Source organism: Belonocnema kinseyi, chromosome 5 (assembly GCF_010883055.1).
Source record: "Belonocnema kinseyi isolate 2016_QV_RU_SX_M_011 chromosome 5, B_treatae_v1, whole genome shotgun sequence".
NCBI lineage: Eukaryota > Metazoa > Arthropoda > Insecta > Hymenoptera > Cynipidae > Belonocnema > Belonocnema kinseyi.
In genome coordinates this window covers 45,630,141-45,641,996 of record NC_046661.1, presented here as the reverse complement: position 1 = coordinate 45,641,996, position 11,856 = coordinate 45,630,141, and the positions used below count along the sequence as shown (strand labels likewise).

Sequence of the window (11,856 nt, the reverse complement as noted above, 5' to 3'; positions counted from 1 at the left end):
GAGTAAATGCTAGTTTGCATTATTTATTAATCTACATGTGTATACATTTTCAAGCCGATCTACGCCACGGCGTGGACGGTCACGAGACTAAAGGGTGCAAATTTGAATTCTATATAGTGGATGTTTTAATTACATTTACTAAACAAATGTTCAACTGTAAAAGCTTGCATTTTTTATTTGAATGAAACTCTTTTTATTTGTCCATATTTACATTTATTTATTTTAATGAACACATTCAGAAAACTATATAAATAACTAAATATCCCAGTAAACATAAACTAATGGGGTTGTTGCATTAATTTTAGATAATATATTTTTTTAATACTGCATAAAATTATTCAGAAAATAAGTACATTTAAAATTTGTTTTTTCATATTTCACTGATGAGAACAAAAACATTTTTTTAAAAGTATCTCAACCCCTATTCTAACAACTCTGTGACCTTGAAACGTCACATCCTGCAAACCGCTGAAAATTTGTAACCATCCACATATCGACTTTTGTCTCATTCGCTCTGCCACATATAACAAATCCCAGTTTTAGTGAAATTCTAAGCATTACCTCACAGCAGTAGGATATACAGGGATATCCCATTTGATCCCTTTTATCTCCCAGGTTGTCCTAAGGATATCCCAGGGATAACCCCAGGATATCCAGGCTAACCCTGGGACGTTTACGGAACATTAAAATGTCCCAGGTAGGATATAAATTAATTTTCTATATCCCACTTGAGACATTTGAGTATCCCCTAAACGTTCCAGGGTTACCCTGGATATCCTGGGGTTATCCCTGGGATGTCCTTGGGACCACCTGGGAGATAAATGGGATATTCCGGTATATCCTATTTCTGTGAGTGTTTTTAGCAGCTTTTGGGTTATTATTTATACTTTTAAACAACGTTCCAAATAATAAACAATACAATAGGTTATGTTTCCTACAACCACTAGCGGCCATATTAATTCCCCCGTCAACTGCGCCAATCAAAATGATGTTTACTTCCGACGCTAGAACAATCAGAATCCCATATCTTCCCGTAAAATTTTAAAAAGTGTGAAGCGCGATTTCTATTAAATGGCCTATTCAATCAAAATTTTAAGGTATAGCCAACGTGATGGGCATATAAAATTCGTTGTAAATATATTTTAATGAGTCAACAACTTTATTGCTAAACTTTTCCATGATACCATTTCTTCTAAGATTTTGAAATTCATTAAAAATGGTCATAAATCAATGTTAAACTAACTACAAATAATTTATTAATGGCTTAGAGTAGCACACACATTTTTAACAATGGTATAAACAAATTAATTAACAAAAGTCATTTTTTCGTGATTTGCAATGATTAGCTAATTTTGACTTATAGCTTTTGTATAAAGTATCTAAGATAATTATGTGTGCTTACAATAAGTTAAGAATAGCTAATTATTGCCAATTATTTAAACAATTTCTATAAACAAATGTACTATTTGACAATTTTTTTATGAAAAGGCTTAATTTTTTTGCGTAATCAACTTAAAATGTTTGGCCTAAGACTCCTTGCTATCATGTTTTTCATAGTGACCAAAAAATGTTAATTATGTAAACAATTTTTCTAAACAAATGCACATTTTGACCATTTTATGATGAAATGGCTTGATTTTTTTTGCGGAATCAACTGGGAATATTTTGACTAAGACTACTTGCTGTCATATTTTTTATAGTGACCAAAAAATGTTAATTATTTAAATAATTTTTATAAACAAATGCACAGTTTCACCATTTTTTTATAAAAAGGCTGGATTTTTTACGGAATCAATTTAAAATGTTTTTTCTAAGACTCTTTGCTATCATATTTTTCATATTGACCAAAAATTTTAATTATTTAAACAATTTCTATAAACAAATGCGAAATTTGATCATTTTTCCATTGATATAGGCTTGATTTGTTGCAGAATCCACTCGAAACATCTTGAAAAAGAATCTATGCTATCTTTTTAATATTGACAGAAAATAATTATTTAAACGATTTTCATAAACAAATATACATTTTGACACGTTTTTTCATGAATAGTTTTAATTTTTTCGTAATCAATGCGAAATAACTTAAAAAATAATCCTTGCTGTCATATTTTTTATAGTGATCTGATACATGACAGCCAGGATTTTTTTTCGTTTGTTTATAAAACTTGTTTACATAATTGGCAATCATTAGTTATTCTTAACTTATTGTAAGCGCTGATCATTATCTGAGATACTTGATACAAAAGCTATGGGTCAAAATTAGCTAATCATTGCAAATCACGAAAAATTACTTTTGTTAATTAATTTGTTCATAAAATTATTTTAAAAATTATTGTTACTCTAACCCACTAATAATTTATTTGTAGTTTGTTCTTGCATTGATTTAGGACCCTTTTTTAATGAATTTCAAAGTTTTAGAAGAAATGGTATCATGGAAAAGTTTAGCAACGAAAAGTAGTTAGTTCGTTTTTAAATAACTAATTTCGAGGAAGACAAAATAAAAACTGCACAGTTAAGGGTTATACCTGGAAGCCTTACGGTCAATTCTGAAAAAAATCAAAATCCGTTAAGAATTGCAATTTCAGTCGATTTTTGTCCAAAAAATGTGCTTATTGTTCTACTGTGCGCCGGTTCGAATCTCGAGGCATGCAATATTTATTTTTTTTTTTCAAAATGACCTTGTCTACGAATTATGGCGCATTGATACGCATTCGATTCACGTTGGCTCAATTTGTTTCGGCCAATCAGAAAGCAGAATTCGGGCAAATTTTAATATGTTAATTCGTCACAATCCTGCCCAAATTAGTTTATTTTTTCTGAGATCGTAGCTTTTTTTAGGCCGCCATATGTCGCTGTAGCCAACCGCTCTCTGGGTTCAACGCCCGCTGCCCAGAAGACGAGCAAATGTTGTACAACGTACTTTGCACGAATCGAAATGCAAAATATATTTATGTTGTCGATACTCGACCTCGGGTAAGAATTTTCTTCTTTGAATAATATAAATAAAAAGAAGAAAATACATACATTTATTTGTTTAAACTTTTAGATAAACGCAATGGCTAACCGGGCTGCAGGAAAAGGATACGAGAACGAAAACTTCTACGACAACATCAAGTTCAAATTTTTTGGAATTGAAAACATTCACGTTATGAGAGCGAGTCTGAGCAAACTCATAGACTGTAAGTAGAAATATTAAAACTCAAATATATACCATGTTGTAACCTGTCTCATTATGTAGCCTGTCATTCAATATTCCCGATTTTATTCTCTCTTTGCAGTGCAAAAGAGCACCTCCATGAGTTCGTTCTTGACTGGACTCGAAAGCTGTGGATGGTTGAAGCACATCAAATCGATTTTGGAAACTGCCTGGTTCATCGCTCAAGCCGTTTCAAATGGAATTACCGTCGTGGTCCATTGTAGCGACGGATGGGATCGAACTGCGCAAGTCTGTTCTCTCGCTTCGTTGCTTCTTGATCCATTTTACAGAACCATCCAAGGCTTTCAAATTTTAATAGAGAAGGACTGGCTCTCCTTTGGACATAAGTTCAGCGATCGTTACGGTTATGTGGTTGGCGATAGCAAAGAACAGGCGCCAATCTTCACGCAGTTCATCGATGCGACCTACCAGCTTCTTCAGCAATTCCCCTACGCTTTCCAATTTAACGAGGTGTTTCTCCTAACCCTTCACGATCACGTCCACAGTTGCCAATACGGAACTTTCATAGGAAACTGTGAGAAGGATCGTCAGCGATTCGGATTGACTGAGAGGACTTACTCGCTTTGGGGTTACCTGACAAAGCATTTAAACGAATACACGAATCCGCTCTATGGCAGAAATGCTTCCAAAGAAGAGATGAACGCTGTTATGCAGCCTAAACTCGCTCCGCAGAGTATAACACTTTGGAGGGGACTTTATTATAGATTTGAAAATGGTGTTCATCCCCGAGAAACACTTGAAGATCTCCTTCTTACTACACATGATCACACGACCTCGATGGAAGATCATGTGAAGCTGCTCATCAAGAGGATGAATTCACTGGGGCAGTTAGTCTCTATGAATGCTGTTCAAAAAAAGGACGAAAATGTCAAATTCGATACGAATATGAAAGAGTTCCTCTCTGAGAAGATTATAAATGTGGAAGGAGACGAGGACACATTCAATGAGATTCTCAAGACAAATCAAATCGAGGATGAAATGAAAGCTGTTGCTTTGGACTGGAAATCTTCACGGAATATAAGCGAGTGTACCTGTTCAATCACTTTTGATGTCTTTAATAGAAAGGTTTGTTCTTTTATTCCTTTCATTATCAGGAGGTTAGTTAGTTAGTTGTGAATAAATTCTTATAAAATAAAATAAAAGATGAGAACATTAAATATTTCATGTGAATTCGATAATATTACATATATATTGCGCCTTCTAATAGAAAATTATGTTAAATTTTAACAAACAAAAAAAACATCACACTACTCATTATAATAAAATTGGCTATTAATATTAATTTCATTAAATATGATTATTGAATTTCTTATTAACACGACAAAATGATAGTTATGTTTGACAACTGAATGGAAATTGAAAGTAATTTGACTCAGTTTTGTGTCTTATCATTTTGGTACCCCTGTTGGCATTCAAAATATTCAATGGGTTGATTTCCCACCAAATTGAGGTCATAATGCAATGTTTTCCATTAGCCCCCCCCCCCCCCCCCCCCCCCCCCCCTTTAACGCTTAGGATGATGAAGTATATTGTGACATACCCGTGTTTATTCTCTAGACACTGCACCGAATCTAGCATAGTATGGAAGTCTCCAAATTATATGATTCTACTAGGATAGGTTCATAAGAGACTATGTTTATTTGAAAGCTTATATGTTTTACACAAAGTGGTAATAAATTCATGTAATTTGCAATTGGGGGTGGGCCTGCAATTAGCCTTGAATCTTTTTTCAGACCTTCCGAACATAAACAGTCATGGCCGTCTGAACAGTTTCCTGTTGGAGTACGAAATACTACATGATATACATGAGTAGGTACTCGCGCTCTGCGCTTTGGCGCTATGCTGCTGGTATTTCACGCTTCTCGGTGAACATCTTCTCTCGCTGCCGTGGGGCACCAATCTCAATCCAAAAACCGGCGGCAACACTTTTCGGAATTATTAAATTCGGACTAAGTCAAACGTGGATCCACGGTGGGGCGATCACCCGCGCCAAAGGTTCTTGAATTGCATATAGTATCAGCAAACATAATCCATGCACGCAGATATTACCAAGTAGCCCCTTCTTTACATTTCGAATCGCCCCCACCATATTCAGTTTCTGGATTCGCCCTTGGTCTAAGTAAATCCAAGTTCGAGTGTAATACAATAGGTTTAACGTAAAATAATTTTCCGAGTGAAAGCACCGTTCTGCACTTGGAATTACAATCCTGTTTTTTTTTCTTTTTTTTTTAATGAGGCATATGCAATGAGGACGCTAATTTTGCGGGAAAACTAACCCAAGAATATTTTAAATGTCAATAGGAGTTCCAACATTATAATACACAATAAATGAAGTGAAATTACTTCCAGTTTCCCTTAACTTGAAAAGCCATTCATAAACTGTCCAATAGATCGATAATAATACATATATCATTTTTAGAAGTATCTGTTTGATTCTTTTAGACTAACAAATAGGAGAAATTGGTCAATTATAAATTATGCTGGCATCTGTTTTAGAATTTTCCATGACTGTGAATATTGAATAATATGAAATTCCATACAGAGCTTTAACTGGTTTCTGATTGGATTCCCACTAATTATTTTTCGGATTAGGCATACTATTTGTAATTCTGATTACAGTTATTCTGGGGACAGTTTTGTCTTGTTCGTTAATCAAAACAGAAACCAATAGAAACCAAGTGAAGCGTCTCTTGGGAATTAAAAAAAAAAACATCAAAGATATAATTTAAATTGTTTATTTCTTTTCAGTACCACTGCTGGTCTTGTGGAAATGTTTTCTGCACAAGGTGTATGGGAGTCCACAAAGCACTCGTTGGTCATGTGACAAAAAAGGCAGTGCCCACATGCAAAATTTGCTCTAGAAACCCATCGATTTCGTCGCCTACTAGGACTTGAAACTTAACTTAGTTTCTCTTGTAAATACTATTTTCCAATTTAAATTTAAACAAATACGTTGTCGTATCGACAATGGTACATTTTATTGTAATATAGCAATTAACATCACGTTTGTATGTACAAAAAATAAATATTTATTGTGATTTACGAACGAGAGATTCGCGGTAATAGAAAATATCGATATTTTAAGCTAAATAAAATAAGGAAGAAGAAAATCATTATGATCACGAGATGTTTATTTTTAGTAGACTGTGATTTAAACCTATTTCTCCTAAACTTTTTCCGAGAATTAATTTTACTCTTGTGTTTTCTTCATCTCACGTATTCGTGAAAAACTCACATTTTTAATTTTATGAGAAGAAAAACATTCTTCTGATCACATGTCATTAAGCCCACCTTAAACTTGATTTTATTTATATGTTTTATAATATTTCTATGTTACATGTACCAATATAGTAAAAAAAATTTGTTTTTAATGACTTTTTTTTTAATTACAATTACGCGAAATAATTCGTGACATGTTTAGAAAAAAAATAACGGCGAAAGAAGGTTCGAACAAAAGAAATACATGTCAAATAAAAATTCTTTCATATAAAAATGGTATATTCCGTAAATTCCAACAAATTTTAAATATAACCGTCTTTCAGTTGCAAAAAATGGGATTAAACAAGCAGTAAAACAATGAAGATACTAAATTGAGATTGTACTCGAACATTACTAGATTGAAACAAACACATTATTAAGTTTATTTTCATGTTTTGTATTCTTTATTCAAAAACTTTTTTTTCATTAAAAATTTCTAATTTGAAAAATTAACATGATTAAAAGGAGGTATTCTTGATAAATAAGTTCAGTATTCGAATTTAAATTTATTTAAAGTATAATACAATTTTGCATTGCAACGAATACTATGAAAACTAAATTTGGTATATTTTGAATCCAGATTAAAAATTTTAGAAAGTAAAACATAATTAGTCCTGCATTTTATTAAACAATTTTAAGTATGCTATTTCATAATTTGTGCTCTCAACAATTTGGACGCTTTTAGTTTCTTAAGTTCAAATTTCTTTAATTTCTGCTTTTAACGCAAAATCTTTAGTTCCAATCACGATTTGGTATTAGAATAACTTTCGATTGTAAATTAAAATTCACTTTCAAAGTAAAAATAAAGTGTTGAAATATGAATAATTAATCTACATTTAAAATTATTTCTATACTAACAAAAATATGTAAAAGAACATAAAAACTTAAGTTTTTACACTTTGTTTTGAAGCTTTACCAGACTCTTTCGGTTTCTGACCAACTCAAGTATATCTAACGGAGTTGTTGAGGTTCCCACACGTACAATCTCACTATATCCGTCAGTCGTCTTTGAAGAATAAACAGATGCGATACTTCTAATGATGCAATGCGCAGTTTCGTAGATTTTCGAAGATCCAAACATGGAGAAGATTCTCAGCCCAAAGTCCTTTAATTTAGGATAGTGTTCCTGGTTCAACATTTTGAAAAACTCAATCCCCCGTAATCTTCTTCCAATCAGAACTGCGTCTGCCTGCAGATAACACAGCTCGAATTGTAATTCTGGCCGTTGGTATTCAATCCTCACCGATAGTGGATTCTCAAACAACTTAATGTCAGCATCCATCTCGAAAAAAATCCTAAAGTGATTATTGAGTTCTTCAATCATGCCTTGGATGATTGGTGTGAACTCAGATAAGTTCACCGAACACATCTTTGCCAACTGATCACAGCAGGGTAACTCATCAAATTCATTTTTCTCTATTTGCTTTGTCAATATTTGAAGCTTGTTTCGAAACCCTCGAATATTGTTGATCAAATCAGCTATGCATTGGTCCGGTTGCTGAAGATTTCGATTCAATTTTTCACTCATAGTCGTCAAATCCGCTAGTAGAGCGAGTTCACTCAGGAAGTGCGAGTCCTCAAAGAACTCTCGGCAGTGAGCGCTGCCAGGTTCATCATTGATTTTAATATAACGGATGATGTCCTCTTGTGATGTGAAGATTTTTTCAAAATAATTATCCTGGAACAACCACAGCAGCTTCGAGTGCACCGCCAATTGTCGGTAAACCATTTTAGTTTCTTTTGCAAACGCTTTCAAATGTCCACTCGGCTCCTTCATTTCCATAATTAAGTTTATAATCTGTTCGATACGCTTGATAGTTTGGTTATTTTCAAACGCTTTTCCAATCAGGGTTTCGATTTCGACCTTGAATGGATATTTCGGACAGGTGATACCACAGTTTTGCAGAAGGTTCTCAAAACTGATTCCAAATTTTCTTCTGCTCATCGACAAGCCCGAACACTTTAGAAAGTTACCAAATTTATTTATGGTCTGTTCTAAAAAGTCTACAATGCTATCATCTTTGAGAAAATGCTGCATAGAAGTTAAGTGGAGCAGTTCTTCGTTGGTGGTGAAATCGCTTTGCGTAATGCGAGCGAAGATCATCAGATGATTCTTTCGGATATCCTCACACAAACAGAGAGAGAAATATTGACAGTTTTCTAATTGGGACTTTATCTTCCGCTCGATATTAAGGTCTAGTTCGGAAATTCTTCTGGACACTGTGGTTTTTGAGAGGGCCAATGACTCGTAGTCCTTCATCATCTCTTTATCGCCTAGCGCTGTAATGAAAGACACATTTTTCAAGTAAAACATATTATAAATGGGCGTTTTGACAGAAATTGTGTCTTAAGGTACTTCCCGGTAATAAGCGTAGAATAGAGAAAAATTAATATTTTCAGATTTCAGCGCAAAAAGTGAAGATTATTCTATTATTTTGAATGCGCGATATTTCCATCTGCCTAAAATGCCACAATAAGAATAAGATACCTCCTAAACTTATTCACTTCTATATCCATAGCGACTGCCACACAGTTTTCTATTCTCCCAAAGAGAACGAGTTTTCAATATATTTAAAATCTCTATCCCTTCCACACACTACTCCTTTCCCCTACCGATTGAGTCACGCCTACCCCGAAAGGGAAATGGTGTAATAATAATAATAATAATAATAATAATACCTTCTAATTGTACCGGTAACGCACCTCACAGAGATATTTTTTATTCCTCAGAAGCGGTCATATTTTGATTTTATTTAATTCCTTCTAATGAGTTCACAAAATATATGTAATAAGTTGTTTTAATTCCTTCACACGGAATGTAAATTCTAAAATTTTAATTCTCACCAATTCAACTCTTGCCTCTCTCGAGTTGAAATTATTTAAATTCACAAATTTACATAGATTTCTTTGTTGCATTTTTTTCTGAATCCAACGCTTGTTACCGGGTATATTCGAATAAAGTGATTTGCTGATGATTTTTTTTTCAAATCGGGGCTGTAGATTTATTAGTGTTATCTAAAATTTGGTGCAATTAGAAAAGGACTGACCATTTCGAAGTTGGGATAAGTAAAATGAAAAATCGCATCTTATGCACGTAAGGCCTATCCCAAGTCCCACCCTAGTGCAAATACCTATACAGGTCACTAATAGGATTCTATATAAGGATACTATAAGTAACCTATAAGGGATCCTATATAGATCAGAATAGGAGCCACCTATAGGAAATGAAACAGTTTCCTGCATAGGACAATATATAGAATCCTATTAGTGACCTACATAGGACAGATGATGAACCGGAAGTGTTGCGCAGTAGTTTCCCACAGCAGATACAGCTGCGCAGTAGTTATTTTTGACTGCGATTTCCATAGAATCATTTAGGGTTCTATAAAGGATCTTATGCAGAAAGCTGTTTCATTTCCTATAAGTGGCACCTATACTGACCGATATAGGTCACTTATAGGATCCTTATATAGAATCCTATTAGTGATCTTTACAGGCACCTACATAGGTATTTGCAGTAGGGCATAGTATTCAACCTGTAACATATTTTAGTGTGACGCCTAGACTGAGACACAATAGAAGGGCAAAATACAGAGATTCTATAAAAATTTCAGATTTATTCTATTTCGTTTATAAAGTAGAGCCCTGAAAGTGCGAAATAGCAGAGGCCCGACTGGTTAGGACTGACACACGCATTCAGTTAATCGACGTAAGTTGGAGCGTCTTCAGTGGGTTTTGTGTTTTTTTCGTAAGGATATAGCTATTTGTATAAATTTATTCGTATAATGCCGAGACAAACAAATAAAAAACATATATAAAACCCAATTTCCACAATTTATGTGAGTAGAATTCGTATCACTATCATGGGAAAGATATTTTTGGTTTGTTTTTCCCCACCAGGGGAAATTCATACGAATTTAGTCTTCAAATCTGCCACTCGTCCGAATATGGCAAAAAATGATTAGGCGATTTAATGAACTTGAATGCGTCCGCGCGAATTAATTTCAGCAACCAACGTGCGGGGCAAGAAGATCAGTTTTGTAACTGTTTGCAATTGTCCCATAGCTCAGTGTGGGCGTTCTGGTCTTTTTAATACGATTTGAGCTGTCTCAAATCATCAACATGCACTTTTACTAGAAACATATTTGTTTCGAATAAATATTTATTCAACTTACATCTAGCATATTCGATGGAACTTTCTTGAATGGCATATCCATGGGTAAAGGGTCTTCCTTCTTGTGCTATTCTGAGAGCAATTGCATAAGAAGCAGACATTCGTCGTTCCACTGAAGTGATTTCTTTCTCTGCAAGTTCAGTTTGAACCGTTTGAACTGTTTTAGGAGGCTTTTGTCGACCTGGTGAATTCACCAATAAAGGAAGAAGGCAGTTAGAATTCTTCAATTTTTTCAATATCTCAATTTTATCTTCGCAAGAGCAATCACTAAACTGCTCTTTGTGTAATTCCAAATAATGTTGCTCAATATCAGATTTTATGATTGACGGCAGAACCTTTCTACAAACGAGGCACACGGCTCCCCCATCATTTCGAACAACGAAGTAGCTCAACTCCCACAAGTCTGAAAACTGATTTGGATCTTCTACTAACAGTTTTTTCATCGAATTCCCGGATTTTTCGGTTTCGACTCCTGATTTTCTCGTTTTCTTGTCACTTCTACTTTTTCGTGGTTGAGTATCACTTTCGGACGATTTGCGTTTTGGCATCTTCTTTTTCTAATTTTTAAGCAATTTTCGAAAATGTTACGCGCGTACCATGAACAGCTTATAAAGCATATACTGATAAAATCACAACATTCCGATATATAAATGCAAAAAAGTAGAATAATATACCAATAAAACACAATACAGAGCAGTGGAAAGGAGTCCAATCACCAATGGAGTTCATTACAAATTCTAATGCATTTTGCTAGAGATCCTCAATGGAGAGTTTTGAGACACGGATCACGGAATACTCCAAATCTGATTAGCGCCGCTGTACCGGAACTAGTTAAACTTTTATGAATTTTGATTGGCATGAGTTGGCGCTATTTTCAAATCACAATTTTATTTTTAAGAGGATTTAATACAGAATACAGACAACACTCAAACAAGAACCTTATAAATTATTGGGAAGGTTAGTTATTAAGGTTAGGGAAAAATAATATTCACTTTGAAACACATATACTTTAAAATTTTCATAAACAAAAGAATTATTAAAAAGTAAAACTGTTCAAACTTTTCGCGCCCCATCAAAATATCAAAGTTCCGATACAGCGACGACTATTGGAGGGGGAAACGTGTCTCAACTGCAACTCTCCCTAAGGACAATTGCTAAGGATCTCTGCATTTTGCAATTCTGTAATTTGCACCCAACCACGCTCCAG

The 11,856-nt window shown here is 34.2% G+C and overlaps 2 protein-coding genes across 3 annotated transcripts in view; one reads left to right on the top strand and one right to left on the bottom strand.

The window, feature by feature from the left end:
- The window catches only part of LOC117172631 (myotubularin-related protein 6), a 12,637-nt gene extending 6,495 nt beyond the window's left edge, over positions 1 to 6,142 (top strand). Inside the window, exons 6-9 of the mRNA XM_033360735.1 lie at positions 2,839 to 2,973; positions 3,047 to 3,179; positions 3,279 to 4,282; positions 5,966 to 6,142. Of these exons, the coding sequence (XP_033216626.1) occupies positions 2,839 to 2,973; positions 3,047 to 3,179; positions 3,279 to 4,282; positions 5,966 to 6,112 (1,419 nt within the window). The 3' untranslated portion in view covers positions 6,113 to 6,142. The remainder of the gene's footprint in view (positions 1 to 2,838; positions 2,974 to 3,046; positions 3,180 to 3,278; positions 4,283 to 5,965) is intronic.
- On the bottom strand, positions 5,939 to 11,525 carry LOC117172632 (EPM2A-interacting protein 1-like). Of its 2 annotated transcripts, XM_033360737.1 has the most exons (3): positions 11,324 to 11,525; positions 10,651 to 11,206; positions 5,939 to 8,755 (listed from the first exon to the last, which is right to left on the bottom strand). In XM_033360737.1, the coding sequence occupies exons 2-3, from the start codon at positions 11,195 to 11,197 to the stop codon at positions 7,368 to 7,370; spliced, it is 1,935 nt and encodes a 644-aa protein (XP_033216628.1). In that variant the 5' UTR covers positions 11,198 to 11,206; positions 11,324 to 11,525; the 3' UTR covers positions 5,939 to 7,367. The 2 variants fall into 2 exon arrangements, with proteins under 2 accessions (XP_033216628.1, XP_033216627.1); XM_033360736.1 differs by having other exon boundaries at positions 10,651 to 11,524.
- Between the last annotated feature and the right edge of the window lie 331 nt (positions 11,526 to 11,856).